The sequence below is a fragment of the Dendrobates tinctorius genome, unplaced genomic scaffold (genome assembly GCF_039654945.1).
Source record: "Dendrobates tinctorius isolate UK_male_01 unplaced genomic scaffold, ASM3965494v1 ptg000120l, whole genome shotgun sequence".
NCBI classification, from domain to species: Eukaryota; Metazoa; Chordata; class Amphibia; order Anura; family Dendrobatidae; genus Dendrobates; species Dendrobates tinctorius.
Genome location: NW_027361788.1, coordinates 20,369,083 through 20,387,292, shown reverse-complemented (window position 1 = coordinate 20,387,292; position 18,210 = coordinate 20,369,083). Strand labels below are relative to the sequence as shown.

The 18,210-nt window shown below is 44.2% G+C and overlaps 2 protein-coding genes across 5 annotated transcripts in view; one reads left to right on the top strand and one right to left on the bottom strand.

Moving 5' to 3' along the window:
- NIBAN2 (niban apoptosis regulator 2) overlaps positions 1-10,506 on the top strand; it is a 75,800-nt gene extending 65,294 nt beyond the window's left edge. For all 4 annotated transcript variants that reach the window (XM_073590856.1, XM_073590854.1, XM_073590853.1 and 1 more), the window contains exons 12-15: positions 1,798-1,914; positions 6,285-6,392; positions 8,002-8,113; positions 8,202-10,506. In XM_073590856.1, coding sequence (XP_073446957.1) covers positions 1,798-1,914; positions 6,285-6,392; positions 8,002-8,113; positions 8,202-9,202 — 1,338 coding nt within the window. In that variant the 3' untranslated portion in view covers positions 9,203-10,506. The remainder of the gene's footprint in view (positions 1-1,797; positions 1,915-6,284; positions 6,393-8,001; positions 8,114-8,201) is intronic.
- The window catches only part of SLC31A2 (solute carrier family 31 member 2), a 26,789-nt gene continuing 19,051 nt past the window's right edge, over positions 10,473-18,210 (bottom strand). Inside the window, exons 2-4 of the mRNA XM_073590858.1 lie at positions 13,941-14,007; positions 11,922-12,174; positions 10,473-11,839 (exon numbers count right to left, since the gene is read on the bottom strand). Coding sequence (XP_073446959.1) covers positions 11,653-11,839; positions 11,922-12,174; positions 13,941-14,007 — 507 coding nt within the window. The 3' untranslated portion in view covers positions 10,473-11,652. The remainder of the gene's footprint in view (positions 11,840-11,921; positions 12,175-13,940; positions 14,008-18,210) is intronic.

Sequence of the window (18,210 nt, the reverse complement as noted above, 5' to 3'; positions counted from 1 at the left end):
AGATAGCAAAAGAAATGCTATATCTTGTAAAAACCCTTTTGGGAGGTGGTGGTGGGGTTTAAAAGGCAACACTGTATTTTACAATCAGTGACTCAGTGGCTCCATCTAGTGGTCTTTTGTAATGTGTGTCATTTTGTGAACCCTTGCTAGTCTTTCTACACCGAGATAATTTCTAATGTTCCTGCATTTTGCAGTGGATTCCTGCACAAGATATGGTCTACGGAGCCTGTCAAAGACTGAACTCCTGGTGTTTCCTCCCTCTACTAATGTACCTATACCCGACATTGCTATTTCTGTGTGTGGTTCCACTATTACTCCCCAGCAACATGCCCGCTGTCTTGGGGTCATACTTGATTCCGAGCTTTCCTTTGCCCCCCACATTCGATCAGTGGCTCGCTCTTGTCATCTGCACCTCAAAAACATTTCTAGAATTCGACCTTTTCTTACTTTTGACTCTGCAAAAACTCTTACTGTTTCTCTTATTCATTCTCGTCTGGACTATTGTAACTCTCTTCTAATCGGTCTCCCTCTTACCAAACTCTCCCCTCTCCAATCTGTCTTGAATGCTGCAGCCAGGATCATATTCCTCACCAATCGTTACACTGATGCCTCTACCTTGTGCCAGTCATTACACTGGCTACCCATCCACTCCAGAATTCAGTATAAACTTATTACCCTCACCCACAAAGCCCTCCATGGCTCAGCACCACCCTACATCTCCTCCCTTGTTTCAGTATACCACCCTACCCGCGCCCTCCGTTCTGCTGATGACCTGAGGTTAGCATCCTCAATAGTCAGAACCTCCCACTCCCGTCTCCAAGACTTTACACGTGCCTCACCAATTCTTTGGAATGTACTTCCCAGGTCAATACGATTAGTCCCCAATCCCCAAAATTTTAAGTGTGCCCTGAAAATGCATTTATTCAGACTGGCCTATCGCCTCAACACATTAACCTAATCTATCCCTGTGTGGCACAGCCAAAAGTTTTACCATAACCAGATTTCCTCATCATGTTCCCACATGCTTTATGCATCCATTAGCCCTCTGTGTCTGTACTGTTGCACACTTAACATTATGGCTGGTCCATACAATCAGGGCAACTGTTACCACCCACCTTTCGTGTCTACCTCTTTCCTCATAGACTGTAAGCTTGCGAGCAGGGCCCTCTATCCTCTTGGTATTTGTTATAATCTACTGTATGTGATTATTGTTATGCTGTAATGTCTATTGTCTGTACAAATCCCCTCTGAAATGTAAAGTGCTGCGGAATATGTCGGCGCTCTAAAAATAAAATTTATTATTATTATTATTCTTTACGCTAATAGGATAAAGCTCGGTCTGATCGGCATGAAGATCGCCGCGTCTCATCGTGACACCCCATGTAGTGATCGTCATTGCAAAAAAATCCAAACTTTTTGGGTGCAAGGACTTTGCCATCCTTGTCTCTGATGCAAGTTGCTTGCAATAGGGACTTGTCTTACAGTATGTGTGATATATTTTTTAAATGACCAAACGGCTCTAAAATAGTTGCAGACAAAAGGCACAAATATGTTGGGTTTTTCCAACTGTATCAGGTTTTCTGTAACCCAACTGATGTTACATGTACCATATCAAAAGTTTGGCGTGATGGCGACCCTCTGATTGATGCAGTCTAAATCTGGTAGCGACTTCTCAGTAAATCTAATTTCTGTTCCCGGCCTCAGAAATGGTAACGTAATAATAAAATGCAGACAATTACGGTTGTATTCTCTGACCGTCTCTGGTGGATGACAGATAACTGTTTCTTTTCTTTGTAGCAAACAGACAATGCAGTTTTCACCTTCGAGCAGCTGATCCATCAGGAGCTGGGCAAGTCTGAAGGAACGGAGAACCTGTGCCGAGACATCCAGCGCATACTGGAACGTGTCCTTAAGGTAAGACCATAACTACATCCATATAGCTTTTATCTTACCAGAATCGCCAAATACAGCCATGTCTGCTTACGACCTGGCTAGTATACTGGGGTGTATATGTAAGCTTTCACTGACTCCTGAATATTTTAAAGGGGTTGTTCCAAGTTTAGAAGTTATGTATAATAATCAGGACTGCAGGGACCAACACTGATCCCAAAAACAGAGGGTGGTCTGTCATGTACACTGCTGCACCACTCATTCTGTATGGGACCACCTGAGATAGCTGAGCGCTGCGTTCATCTGTCCTTCTGCAATCCCATTAGGAATGAATGGATCAGAGAGTGCATAGACGATCATCGTTCCATTCACACCCCTGATCTTGGCATTGGTCAGACACCTAGGAATCGGGAAGTTATCCTTTACACTATGGATAGAGAAAAACTTTCAAACTTGGTGCAACCCCTTTAAATCTAAACATTCCTGCTAACATTGTTAATGCATAAATGTAAGAGAGGTTTTATCCTTAGTAATTCTGCTATCCCTATATGCTTGTTCTGGGTAATAAATAATATCCACTTTACTTGCACTCAGCCACAGCCCCCGGTGTTTGTTGACATCAGGACTACAGCACACATGACCCATGCAGCCGATGACAGTCCTCAGCGGTCGTTTGCAATATCGGAATTAACGCAGGGAGCAGTGATGGGGAGCAGTGGTCATGTGCGCTGTACCATCATCTTTGCAGCCTGTCGATAAAGACCAGCACAGCGAACATCTGTGAATGAAAACCTATTAATGGAAAATCCCTTAAACATTCTATGACCTTACCTGTGTGATCGTCAGTAGAGCCCGTCTGTACCTTATATCACCCTGACTAGAATAATTACAGTGAAGGGAAAGTTTGACATTTTCTGAGTGACATGTAAGATGTGTAGGTGTCTTTCAGTAGGCACGCTCACGATTGCTCTAATACAGGCTCTGTGAGCATTCTGGGTTTTTTTAGTCATAGGTTTTAAGGTGTTTTTATATGTATATTGCCTTTTCTGTTTACGGTAATTTATTTAATTCCAACTTGGTTACATCTATACAATCTCCCAAATCAGCCACTATAATTTCTACTTAAAAAACAAACAAACAAAAGAACTTTTAAAATAGGTTGGTGACCCTCTGCCATATACATCTCATATGATACACAGACTTTGCCGGATACATCATGTAGGATACACTGAGACTCTGCCATATACATCGCATAGGATGCACTGAAACTCGGCTGTATACATTGCATAGGATACACTGAGACTGTGCCATATACATCACATAATATACACACTTGGAATTTACTAAAAGGCGTATGTGGCACCCCAAGAGTCCGGTTGCCACAGTGGCATTGCCTCCCTCACAGGGGGTGATGTCATGCCTGGAAGCAAGGAGGGTGTTATGAACAGGTCACCGAGGAGGATGGCAGGAATAGGCTAGGCCACCAGGAAACCAGAAAGGTTGGTCACTTAGCGAATTGCAGACCCCTAATCCTAACAACATCAAGTAACAGTAGCTGTGGAGCGTACCTTCGATGCCCTAGACGCCTCGACACAGCCAGAGAATTAGGCCTAAAGCAAGAAAGGTGAAATCTAAACTGCCCCGGAGTAGAACCCCAAAGAAATAGCCCCCAAACATATATTGTCGGTGAGACCAGATGAGGGACAAACACAGGCAGAAAATAGACTGAAAGTAAATGAATAGAAACTGCGGACGGCACCGCTATTACCATATATCAGCTGATGGTATGCGTCTGGCAGCAAGCTGTCATCCAATGCTCCTGGGTGCTTGACCTCACAGCGATCAAATCATTGAATCCAAGTATAGGAAAGGTCGCACTCGACAGGATAAAATATAGCTCCTTTATTGACACACATTTACATGTCAGGTCAGAGTGGCTGACCAGCTTGTGAACACTCTTGCCACACCACTCTGACCTGACATGTAAATATGTGTCAATAAAGGAGCTATATTTTATCCTGTCTAGTGCGACCTTTCCTATACTTGGATTCAGAAAATAGACTGAGCAAATGATGGGGCCCAAACTGTCTAGATAGGATGGGAAAGGAAAGACATTGTCTGCAATTACACAAAAACCCTAAAAAATCCAACACGACTGATGTACAAAAAACACTGCGGTCTTACGACCTCTCCCCCACTATATCAGCATTCTGGTGTAAACTGGCACCAAAGCAAAAGAGACTAATATAACAGGGGACTGAACAAACTGACACAAGCTGTAACATATGGAGCGGGGTCCAGCACAGCCCCAGCAGGGAGCACGCTGATCCCGCACAGCAAAGCAGAAAGAGGCAAAACCAGATCAGATGCAAAGGATTAGCAAATAGACAACTTAACTGAAAAATGCAGGATCAGGCAGGAGACAGCAGACCTCAAGTTGCACAGGAAGAACTAATCACCAGCAACAATTGAGGGAAGCCTGCTCACTTAAATTCTCCCAATCAGTAACCCCAGATTTCCAATCGTCAGGTGGCAGACCTCTGTTAATCCGGCCAGCTCCACTACCCACAGTAACCACCAGAGGGAGCCCCGACTCAGAAGAGAATTCACAACAGAGGGTTTCCCTAGCCAGATAACACCAGCATTCAACACCTTTCCTGACTCCAGACCAGAAGGGGAGCTCAAAACCTGGTTTCAGGAAAGCTTCCTTATTAGTTCTGGCCTGGAGGCAGGGTTAAGCAGTCTGTGAGGGTCTGTACAGGGGACAGGAGCTGTGAGGAGCTCGTCCCAAGAGCAGAGTAAAGAGAGGAAAGTGGGAGTTTAGGAAAGCCTGGGGATTGGAGCTATCAAGCTCACCCCAGGGAAGAGCGCTTGACACTGGATGCAGAGTCCATGGCTGCACGGGTACAACAGTCCCAGCGGCCAAATCTGGAAGGCAGGAGACTGCAGGCCTCCTGATCCCATCACACACCTGAAGGCACAGCAGCATACCAGAGCCGGAGCCACCATGAAAGGAGTAACACCTGTAAAAGGCACAAACTGACTGTCATACAGGCAAGGACTAAAGAACAGTAGACTGAGCATAGTTTCAGGCAGCAAGGACCTCAGAGAACAGTGCACAGTAAGGAGGCATCTGGCTTAGGGAATCCTAAATTGCTTCCAGGCTGGCTGGATCTCCATTACCATCTGTACTCAGTGCCCTGGTCTACACCTCAAAATGTGAGTAAAAGTGTGAAGACTGCACCCCGCTGTGTCCTCCTGTTTATTTGCTGCGTCACCTCAGCCCTGCACTACATCAATCATCACGCATCAAATACATTGTAAAAATCCTTGATTCTCACTTTTCTGGCTGCGCCGCTTCATTGCGGAGATATCCACATTTGTTTCTTCTGGATCGCAGTATGTGAAATCTCTCCTTTTCAGTCCAATTGCTAGTTTCTTCAGAGTCTTCTCTGGGGGTGTGTGCTTTCATCCCTCCCTCCCAAACACTGCTAATCATAGTAGTCTCAGATGCTGCCATGCTGTGATGGTCAGTGCTTGGTAGGGGTGAAGGCACCCCCCAGAGAAGATTTTGAAGATCTGCTCAGTTGGTCTACAAAACCGAGATTTCACATAATGCACTCTAGAAGCAACAAATGTGAATATGTCTGCAAAGAAGCAACACATCTCAAAATGGAAAAAAAAACACAAAATCAGGGGAGCGTGGGAATTTTTTTTTTCACAAGGTATTTACCTAACTAAATTTTTTTCAGCAAGTGACAGGTCCTCTGTAAGGGAGCTGTGTAGGGTTTAAAGTTGGCCACACACATGATATTACATCGAGGCCTGGGGATAATAGCAGCAGTGTAATGTATATTGTGAGACCCTATTGTTCCCTAAAGGCAGCTATGTGGGGAACGAAGGGTTGGGCATATTAGACTTCAACATGTCTGATTCTTTGTTTCCTTAGAAGAGGTTTCTAGCAGTGATTTATTAGTTTCTCCTTAGTGGAGTAAAGCTGCATTCTCGTACAATGAGACTAATGTATTGTCAGTCAGTAATCGTGTGTTTTGCAGATGAGACTTTGCTAGTTTTACATGTACTGTAAGACTGATAACTATTGCGCCTCTCCACAATGCGGACTATCGCACAGAGCCACATACGGATGCAAGCACCTCTGCAATTTGCAGACAAGGCTTAAGTTTACAGGCATGTGTAAATTATTGCACGTGTTCATAGCTGTAGCAGTGCATGAGCCCAGAGTTTCCCTCTACCGTGGCAGCTGGATGGTCATACTGACATTACCAAGTGCTTTATTAATACCATATGACCACATGGAGAAAAAAAACCCTCTAAATATTTCTGGAAGATTGAATTCATGGTATGAGAGCATTAATGACTAATGTATTTTACAGAAATACGATTACGACAGCAGCACTGTCCGCAAGAAGTTCTTCCAAGAAGCGTTACTACAAATTATCATCCCGTTTCTACTGAAGAAGTTGGCTCCAACCTGCAAATCTGTGAGTGCGGGGTGAAGGGAGGAAACCAGGTGATGGTGGGACGGGCAGCAGAATGAGTTCAGGAAGCCGATGTCAGCAGTGATGAGAGGTGTGACACATAACGGAGGGGAGAGGTCACAAAAAACGGAAGTCTGTGACTGTCTGGTGTTACAGAACTTACCCTTATTGCGACATCATGCTTTTCTGACAAATGTATTGAAAATTCATGTGCTGGAAAAGTGGACACAGTGTAAATTGCTCACTGTGTCTGCTGCGTATTCCTGGAGCATTGTACACCCTGTGCACATATCCTTATGAAGTCCTCATCTAGTAATGAATAATATTGTATCTGGGCAGATTTTCTAATCTGAGGCTATGTTCACACGTGGAATTTTTGCTGCGTTTAATGCAAATTTTCAGCTACGTTTTACAGTACTAGCAAAGTTTGAGGTTTCTAAAATATCATGTACATGGCATGGTTTTTGTCCTCAGTATTTTGTGCTTTGCTTGGTTTTTGCAAAATAGAGCATATTACTTCTTTCAGTGTTTTTCACCCATTGAAAGTAATGAGTGTTGAAAAAACACAGGTATCAGGTTTTGCTGCGTTTTTTGTGCCAAAATCTTATGAAGTAGAATATGTAGATTTTTTTTGTCACTAAACTTTATCAGCATGCATCGAAGACAAAGGTAGCATGACAAAAACACAGTAAAAATGCAAGAAAAACCTGCTTTTTTTCTGAAGATCCTTACTGCCAAGAGAGCAGATTTTGCTGCAGAAAAATGCCACATGTGAGCATAGCCTTAGGATGGCCATACCGGAGAGACTACCATCGACCTAATGTGCATTTGTCAAAGTCTCCTGACTCTCCTATACATGAGTGCTCAGTCCTGCCACATTTTCAATCGGGAGCGAGCAGAGAAAACTACCGGACAAGTCCAACAGTGGCTCATCTATCATGAAGACACAAGGATCATGTGAAGAAACTCCAACTGCCTGATCCTTCCCTTCCCCCTGACATAATCTGTCATCAGATAGTCCGTAAGACCCCATACACATCACAGCACAGTGCCAAACCTTCAGATTTCGAATGGCCAGACTATAATATAATGTGAATGAGGGAGCTCCCAACTCTACTGACAGATATCAGGGGCAAGAAGGATCCAGCTGGTTGAATGTCAGACACTGAACTTTTTATTCACCCCCTGAAATATGGAGTCTGGCAGCGGCTCTCGCAAAGAGAACACAGGAGCAATTGGCCAAGCTTGAGTGGGGAGAGAGGTCACCTGAATGTTTGACCGACCTTTCTCTAATGTATGGGGCCTTTGGAAAAAACAGTATTGCTTGCTGCACTGGTTATAAGGATGTTTGACACCAGCGATCCACTCTTAAGGCCCCCCCATACATATTAGCCAAATGTTGGCTAAAACCAATTATATTGACAGTCTAATGTGTATGGGGGCGACCAACTGATGGTCGGGGAGATGCTGATTGGGAATATCCTGTTTTGGACTTTCGATCACATTGTTCTCCTAGAGCGTAGCCTAGAAACCAGCGTCTGCCATTACACGAGCTGTTCCTACAAGACTTGCTGCATCTAAGCTTTATGGCTCTGTTCTCTGTCCTCTACAGGAATTGCCCCGTTACCAGGAACTTATATTTGAGGAGTTGTCCCGGTTTGTGCTGCTGGAGAATATTTATGAAGAAGTTGTACTGCAAACTGTAATGAGAGATATTGTGCAAGGTAAGGCTGGAGCAGATATCGGACATGCTGTGGCTGTGAGGGTGGTATATGGTTCCCTTTATAATGTATGTATTTTTCATGTTTCCAGCTGTTAAAGATGCTGCCACTCAGCGTAAGCACAACCTGTACCGGGATAGTATGGTGATGAATAACAGTGACCCCAATCTTCATCTCCTCGGTGAGGGGCCTCCTATCAACTGGACTAATGAATATGGCAATAGTACTGACGTGTCTGGAAATCGACATGCCAGAGCTCGCCAAGTGGTCTCTATTATTCAAGATGATGAAGTACCAGAATACTTGGAATCGTGCCAAGAAGTACCAGCCAATGAATACATCCCCGAAGAACCAGGCTCCAGCGACGTGCACACCATCCGTAACATGCTCGTCAAACAATTTGATGTTGAAGTTCCAGTAAAGGACATTGCAGAGCAATCTGACGAAGTACAACCTGAAGAAGAGCCGGTGACACACGTGATCGAGCCACACACAGAGCGAGTGCCACCAGCCGAGTCGCAGCCGGAATTGTGTGCCGAACCGCTTGAGCACTATGTAGATACACCAGATCACAGTCGGGCAGAGGAAATACCGCCACAATACAACATACCAGCTGTGCACAGTGTAGAGGCTGCTCCAGAAAATCACCAAGTCAAAGAATACCACCATGTAACAGACGTCTTAGAAGATGAAGATGAGCATTCTGCACAGGACGAACGGCCACAACAGCCCAATGACCATTTAGCTCCAGAGGAGAAATTTGCAATTCACGAAAGCATGGCCCCTCCACTGGAACTTGTACTAGATCGTGCAAGTCCAGAATACAATGAGACTGAAGCAGAAGACCGTACAGTACAAGGAATAACCCATCCCCAGTCACCGCAGGAGGAAACCTCTTCCCTCGTCACCCCCACAGAAGAATGCCATGCAGTGTCGTCACAATCTCCGGTGACGCACATAGTACATTGCACTCCCGACGATAGCGGATTCCAGTCACCCCTAAGTGAGGAGGAAGAGGAAGGTGGTGAGGGGTTCAGAGAAATCCCTGTACCTGCTCCAAGGAAGGGTGGTGAAGCCATCACCCAATTCTGAGTAGCAGTAATAAGGGACTGAGGTTGTACAATGAACTTCTATGGAGGGCAGAAGTGGCGCCGAACTCCTTCCTTTTGGCACAAAACTACTTATTTAAATGCTTTTTGGCTCTGCTATTCTCCGCTATGCCAGGACTGATATTTTTTTTTTTTTTCTCTCCATTGTCAGTGTTTTCAATGTTCACCAGTACACATCCCTGCACCCCACGATTACACTGCTGCTGGATCCTCGCCCATCAAGCAACACCGATTCACTGTGTCCGCCACTAAATCTTATTTAGACCCATCCTGAGGGGTATTTGAGTTTTAAGCTGACGCAGATCACAGTTCTAGAGCTTCATTATTTTTAACTAGATGTCGCCTCTTACACACTTCCATTACTGCCACCTCCTGTATACACGTTCTCTGCCCGTGACCACACACACTTGTAAAAACCCTAACCCAAGCATCCGCCCTCAGTGTCTCCCATTTGTGGAAGGCTCAGAGAATGCAACAGTGATTTGACAGAAGATTGAGAAAGTCACACCTATCACTTAAGTTTGCCTTTGAAAAAAATCTGGGTATGAAATAATATTTAACACGCCATACAGTTGGTGCAAATCGATTTGCATTACTCATTCCAGCAGTCAGGACTGTAATCGCTGGACGGGAGCCCTCAGAAACAGAAGAGGAGCCTCTTACTTGCCAGAAGCTGTGGCTCTTCTTTTGATTATTCGGCCTGGCGTGACATCATGATTGCACATGTGATGTGCCAGGACGGCTAACCAAGAGCGAGGGTCAGTTGCATGTACGGTATTGCTGCCCTCACATTGGACGGGGTCCTGTGCATCGATTTGCACCAGCTCAAACACTCCAACCGTATGATATTGCAAAAGCCACTCTTACCTACCTTCATGCTTGAGGTATGTTTACACGTCCCTGATTCTTCGTGCTGGCCTGTGACAATCAAAACCTGCTTTGTGAACTGGCCATAGAAGACCAGATCCAGTGTAGTCCTAACCTTTGCACAGGTAAGCAACGTGAGATAAGCTGGATTGGGGACATATTACTTTAGCCTTCCATGAAAGGCAAGAGTAGGGACCAGTCGACACATGGAGGAGACAGAGACACGGGGGGAGCAATCTCACTCCTTGCATGCCAATATGGGGCAACCCGATGTTTTAAGCCGAGCAGTGCCTTTTTTTAATCTCAATCCACACCTGCCGATTTTCTTTTCTCTATTATATTTTATTAAAACTTTTAAATGTTTTAAAGAGGAAACAAAAAAAAGCTTCTAATTATTAATAAATACTTTATTATAAGAAATTCAGAGGAGTATGAGACATTCTGTGTATTTTTATGGACGTGGATTACACCCTGTATCCTGAGAAAGAGACACATTTTAGTCCAGTGTAAAATGGTAACCCATCAACCAAAAAGAATAAAGCTGGAGAAATAACAGTATAACGCCAAGCACACAATTGGCTCCACCGGTTCTGTACTTGTTTCTCATAAGGCCCCTCCATACTCTAACGTCAGCCAAAATCACTGACATGGGTTTGGCTGATAGTCTGTGTATGGGGTTCCTTGGACCAGATTATGTTGAGGGGCAGAAAAGGACCCAGCCTGTCTGATTTTCAGACTGTTTATCCTTTGGTGGTGGCTAATCTCCGAGAACAGAGTTGTCTGACAGCAGCTCTTTCAAAAAGAACATAGGAGCGCTCCTGTGTATGGGGGGCTTTAGGGTTTGCTCCCGTTGGACACGTGTTGAATTTTTGGAGAGAAATTCGCTGCAAATTTCCAAACACTTTACGCTTTGTGTTGCAAAAGGGGGAAGCCCACAGCCTACATTAATAACGCTGCGGATTCCAAATCTCAAGCATTGCTCAAATTACTTTGTACATTTTCTCAGCAGTGTGAGTGTAATACCCAGCAGATTTTCCTAACTAGATGAGACAATACAATGCATGGGGGAAAAAAAAAAATCCCTGCAAGGCTGTTGACCTCTGCAACTAAATGCATAAAAAATGGAAAGGGGAAAAAAAGCCCCTTGCAATGGTTCCTAATTAAAAAATGTCCTTTTGCTTCCAGCTCTATGGAGACTGATGACGCTAATAAAAATTTCTGTACTGGGAAAAAAAAAAGGAAAGTATACACAGCCTGTACAATGCTAAAATTATTTACCTTTTAAAGGGGCGTCTGCATCATAGAAACATATAAATTTACTTCTTGCTGAGCTAAAAGTGCAATTGGAAAAGTGGAAGGCCACCAAACCGAGGACTCGCACCTGTGCAGAGAAAGCAGTGAGCAACATATTAACTGGTTATACTGGTTACTGTCTAGGCGTGGCAGCTTGCCTGATGGGGGAGTAAAAGCTCAGATCCACAAGCGATATACGGTGGAAGAGTTATCCAGAACTGCTTTGGTGGCCATGTTTGGAAGACTTTTTCTTATTCATCGCAGCTCAGTCCTCTATAAACTGTGAGGCTTTGGGTATTTGGCAAGAAAAGGAAAAGCCAAGTAGTATCCAAGGGCGGAGCCGAGAATGACAGCAATAAAGATGGCGGCGTTGTAGGTCATGACGCACAACATCAATGCGTATCCAAGGAAAACCTGAGCGGTGTGCAGGAGGGCAAGAAAAGTGTGCAGGAGCCACCACCTGTGTGTAGAGAGCATGGTGAATGGCGTACATAAGAAAAAAAAACTAAAAATATGTAGAACGTGGCGTAATGGGCACTTACCGCCAGGTAGAAGATGAAAACTGCATGGAAGGAACGTGGGTCTCCTCGGGAAACAAAGGATCGGGGGTGAGCAAGGTGTCAGAGCTCACTGGCAAGTTACTCTCTGTGTCAGAGATGAGTGGGGGGTAAAGTGCAGAATCCGGGGTCACCGGCAGTGTCTGGATGACCCGGGCGAGAAGGTTTGATTTCCAGACCTTCGAAAGCTCATAGAGAACTGTGAGGAGCAGGACGATCACAAAGGAAAGTACAAGACCTGGAGGAAGAAAACACTATGTCACACCGGGAAAGACTGAGCAATGTTCTGCAGCTGCCAACAGTCACAAGACAGACCCTTCGGCCAAGATCACACATGTGAGAAACTCACCCGAGTCTCTCATGTTAATACCCAGCACTACTGCCGACACTCGGATCGGAGCGTGCGGCCGCATAGCAATACATGCAGCTGCACTCTACGCTCCTATGTGCCACGGCAGTGCCGGGTATTAACATGCGAGACTGGTCCACATGCTAGTTTCAGACGGATGTTTTTCTGAAACCCACACCCCCACCCCAAACGAACAGTCTGTATTTTTTTCCCCTGATTTATTTAACAACATATCTTTGTTCTATAAGTAAGGTGCACTGAACTGTCCTCGTCATTTTGTGCTGGCAGATCCCTGGAATCCAAAAGTTGGATGCTTTATCCAGCATTCATCGGAGGCAATAAAACGAAGTGTGAAATTGGCCTAGGTTGTATCATAGGTTAATTTTTTTTCCCTTCATTCTCAAGTGCTGGTGTATATGGAATATTTTTAAGTTAAGGTATTTCAGAAAAAGAAAAAAAAATCCCAGCAATGTGATAGTCCGGTGTAATTTAGGGACCAGGCTAGTGCATGTAAACAGTAGGTAGCTCCTGCACCCATCCACTTTGTGGATGGGCACTCGAAGCCAGTCACGTCTGATATTTGTGGATGTTACTTGTCTGCTGCATTCAGGGGGAAAGCCATATTTATTCACAGCTCTAGAGGTGCGTGGAGCAGCGAAACACTATCTGGGCACATACTTGGAGGTGCTGGCATTAAGTAAGACGTGGCTTTCCACGATTCTTCTACTGATCCCGCAGATCACTCTTACAGCTTGATGATTGGACATTCATGTATTATAATAAGGAAACAGTCCAAAAAAAAAATACAAGGATCCATTATAGTCAAACTGTGAAAAATGGATGTCTGAACGGGGTCTTGGCTCCTTGGCCTGGTACAGCTCATTGGTCTACCGAATCAAATCCATCCGCTATTTTGGTTTTTGGTCTGCTCACTACAACCATCATCAGACTTGCGTTGTGTGAACCTGGCCTAAAGCAAACTATGTTCTGTGATAAGGATATTGTTTTATTCACCGAAATGCAAATTCAAAGAAAAAGGAAGTGATGCTTATAATCATAAGACTGCATCCCTGAGTGACATCTGACATGGATTTTGCAGAAGTATTTTGACTTTTCCGTCTTTGCAGTCACCCAATAATGAGTCGTCGTTGGTGACGACTGAACGTGCTGGGAAAAGGTGTTATCCGAGCATACTCGGGTGCTAATCAAGTGCCTTTTGGCACGCTCAAAAAATATGTTCGAGCCTCCACAGTTGCCTGGATCATGGCTGTTAGGCCATCCCTGCATGTGATGCGGCTGTCGAACAGCCGTGGGGACGCAAATATATTATCCCAGCACACTCATCACTAGTCATCATCCATCTTTAGATTATTATTAAAAGCCCATTCAGAATCAAAATAGTCCAAAATACTCCGGGATTCAAAAGTGGGGAAAATTAGGACCAATGTTGCATGGTGATGAGACTTCCAGGAGGATTGGCATTCCTGCAAAGTGCAATATGATAAATTGTTTTCATCAGATGCTACAAGCGGCAATGAATAAAATTGCATTTCAGTTCCCCGGGTGCAGAGCGCACAATCATTCATTAAAAACCACGTACAAACAGTTGTTTCCAGGACGCACCCAGAAATGGATTTAATCACATCTCCTCCTACCTGCCAAGGTCTGGACCGTCCAGAAGTCGAACAACAGGGTCACATGGTCCGAGAAAATAAAATGCATCTGAGGAACGAAAAAAGAGAAATTGCCTGAGTACATGAAGTAAGCGGCCTTCAGTCTTACACCGAAGCTCCATTCAACCATGATACAGACATTGTTTTATTTGAGGGGTCCTCCAGACCACTGATCTTGCTTGAGTAAGTCATCAATTTGAGATGGGTGGGTGTCTGGCACCGATCAGCTGTGATCGGCTCTGGACAGCTGTAAACCATGTGTACAGAGTGGTAATGACACAGCTCCGCTCCCTGTGTAGTGGCTGTTCACAGGTACTGCAGCTCAGCTCCTATTCAAGTGAATGTGATCTGAATGGCAGAACCCAAAAAACATACTGTGTTGATCCGCCCCGTTGACTGCTTATATCCAGCAGCTCCTGGAGCTGATAACTCCATTTACCAGATATTGATGACCCATTTTAAAATTGGGTGGGTCATACACCTTCCAAGAGCCTGGAGAGACAATCTGGGAGATGCATGTGATACAGAACGAGAGCCATTCTTCATTTTGGCTCACCAATGGCGGTTGAGAGCCCCCCCACCCTCAATGTCCAAATGACTTAATAGTGCCTATAGGCAGGAGGTCGTCTTCATTAAAAAACACACAATTCTCCACTAATATTCCAAGCCTTGCATTCTGGCTTTGCAAAGAATAGAAGGACTGTCATGGAGCCTGGTGCCATTTTCCATAGGTCGTGACCCCCCACTGGTTGTGCACTACACCTGGCAAGACACATGAAATGTCACATCCCATTGCAGAAGCCAGAGAGGCTGTACAACACAACCCTTTTAATTCTGCTCAAAAGACAACTGGGTGGGTTTTTTAAGTGTTTTTTCAGTATCTGCAGTATAAAAAAAAATGAACCAAAAACTTTGGGAAAACACACAAAAAAATGCTTCATATTAACAAAGCGTCAAAGAAAAGGAATAATTCCTAACGGTTCTTCCTCTTGAAAAAGAAGGTGAAAAAGGGCAGAAGACTAAAAAAAAATAGATAAGTGTTACATAGGGCATAGGGCAAATAGGTCACTGGACCATACGAGTGAATAAAAAATGAAAATAATAATGCTCCCCTTGGGTGGATCTAGATGTGGAAAATACTCCTGAATATTTCCCAAATCCCTGCCAACCTAGCCTGGGATATGGAGAAAGAAGAGGTAAATCGGTGGATTGGGAACTGATCACTTCTGCTGGTTGGAAAAAGGCAAACCCGATCTCTGCAACATGGTCAATTTTTAAACAATTTTTACCTTTTTTTACCTCGTTTTCCATCTATTTTTACACATTTGTATGAGTCATGAATATGTACTATTAGAATATTCCCAGGAGGACTTATGGAGTAATTGCGCGCTCTACTGGTTTTTTTTTTTTTTTGCTTTTACAATCCCTCCTTTGGATTGGCCTTTTCTCCTTTTTTTTTTTGCCCCATTCAATAAAGTAGTGAGAGCCGCTGGCCAATCCGTGTGCTGCACTCTGATTTACATAACCGTCTGACTGCGCCCTTAGATCGATTTTTCTACCGTTAACCACTGGGGTTCAACTATATACGAGACAGTCGTCTCTTGCTCACATGGACCAAGAAAAACCTGGACGACAGCTGCAGATGATGACTTGTATGCCGCCATCAAAAATCTGATCATGATCAATTTGCTTGTTCATTGGTGACTGGCGACGTGTTTACAAGGGCCGATAGTTGGGAATGAGCATTTTTATCGACCCGTGTAAAAAGGCCTTAAGTGAGGCCATACTGATACTGAAAAACCAGTGATAATATATATAGATGCACTGGCCTTGGTCATTTTCATAAAAAAAACAAAAAACTTCAAGAACAAGACCAAAATATGAATCAAAACCTACTGCTCCCCTTGGTGTCTGCGCAAGGTTTGATGGATTTACCCCCTTGTCTCGGTCAGATGCAGACACCCTTCGGCTCATGCTTATGCTGACATGGGCAGTAGAGGAGCTTGGCAGCAGAAGCCCCGATGACTCCACTGACGCATAAACAGCAGCTGCACGACGCGTCTCCTGATACTAACCGGAGAAAACAATGACAAGAGGAGATTTTTACATATCTACAATGATGGGGAGGAGGGGAGTCACAAGGCAGCAGAATAAACATAGTTCTCACCTGGTAAGCAGCACAGTATTATAGGCACAGATAGTGCTGCCTTCCCCACTTTTCCTAAGATCAGTAACTCCACCCTATAAATAATATAGGCACAGATAGTGCTGCCTTCCCCACTCTTCCTATGATCAGTAACGCCACCCTATAAATAATATAGGCACAGATAGTGCTGCCTTCCCCACTCTTCTTATGATCAGTAACGCCACCCTATAAATATAGGCACAGATAGTGCTGCCTCCCCCACTCTTTCTGTGATCAGTACCTCCACCCTATAAATAATATAGAAGACAGATGGTTCTGACTCTAGTAAATAATAAGTAGTACTGTCCTCTGTATCTCTCTGTAAATGATGGAAGTACAGCTAGTACTGCCTTACTATGTAAATACGTACTGCCCCCCCCCTGTACATAATGTAGGCACAGACAGTGCTGCCTACCTGTAATAAATAAAGTAGGCACAGAAAGTGCTGCCTTCCTATAATAAATAATGTAGACACAAACAGCGCTACCTGTCTGTAATAATGTAGGCACAGACAGTGTTGCCTGCCTGTAATACATAATGTAGGCACAGACAGTGCGGCCTTTCTGTAGATAATGTAACACAGACAGTGCTGCCTCCTCGTAATAAATAATGTAGACACAGACAGTGCTGCATTTCTGTAAATAATGTAGGCAGACAGTGCTGCCTTCCTGTAATAAATACTGTAGGCACAGTCAGTTCTGCCTTTCAGTAGATAATGTAGGCACAACAGTGCTGCCTCCCCGTAATAAATAATGTAGGCACAGACAGTGGTGCCTTTCTGTAATAAATAATGTAGGCACAAATAGCGCTACCTGCCTGTAATGCATAATGTAGGCACAGACAGTGCTGCCTGCCTGTAATGCATAATGTAGGCGCAGAAAGTGCGGCCTTTCTGTAGATAATGTAGGGACAGACAGTGCTTTCTCCTCTTAACAAGTAATGTAGGAACAAACAGTGCTGCATTTCTGTAAATAAATACTGTAGTGCTGCCTCCCCGTAATAAATAATGTAGGCACAGAAAGTGCTGACTTCCTGTAATAAATAATGTAGGCACAAACAGCGCTACCTGCCTGTAATACATAATGCAGGCACAGACAGTGCTGCCTTTCTGTAGATAATGTAGGGACAGACAGTGCTGCCTCCTCGTAATAAATAATGTAGGCACAGACAGTGCTGCATTTCTGTAAATAATGTAGGCACAGACAGTGCTGCATTTCTGTAAATATAGGCACAGACAGTGCTGCCTTCCTGTAAAGTAGGCACAGACAGTGCTGCCTTCCTGTAGATAATATAGGCACAGACAGTGCTGCCTTCCTGTAAAAAATAATGTAGGCATAGACAGTGCCGCCTCTCCGTAGATAATGTAGGCACAGACAATGCCGCTTTCCTGTAATAAATAATGTAAAAACAGTCAATGCTGCCTTCCTCTAATAAATAATGTAGACACCAACAGCGCTACCTGCCAGTAATAAATAATGTAGGCACAGACAATGCTGCATACCTGTAATACATAATGTAGGCACAGACAGTGCTGCCTTTCTGTAATGTAGGCACAGACAGTGCTGCCTCCCTGTAATAAATACTGTAGGCACAGACAGTGTTGCCTTTCAGTAGATAATGTAGGCACAAACAGTTCTGCCTCCCTGTAATAAATACTGTAGGCACAGACAGTGCTGCTTTTCAGTAGATAATATAGGCACAACAGTGCTGCCTCCACGTAATAAATAATGTAGGCACAGACAGTGCTGCATTTTTGTAAATAATGTAGGCACAGACGGTGCTGCCTGTAGGTAATGTAGGCACAGACAGTGCTGCCTCCCTGTAATAAATAATGTAAAACACAGACAATGTGGCCTTCCTGTAATAAATAATGTAGGCACAGACAGTGCTGCCAGCCTGTAATACATAATGTAGGCACAGACAGTGCTGCCTTTCTGTAGATAATGTAGGGACAGACAGTGCTGCCTCCTCGTAATAAATAATGTAGGCACAGACAGTGCTGCATTTCTGTAAATAATGTAGGCACAGACAGTGCTGCATTTCTGTAAATAATATAGGCACAGACAG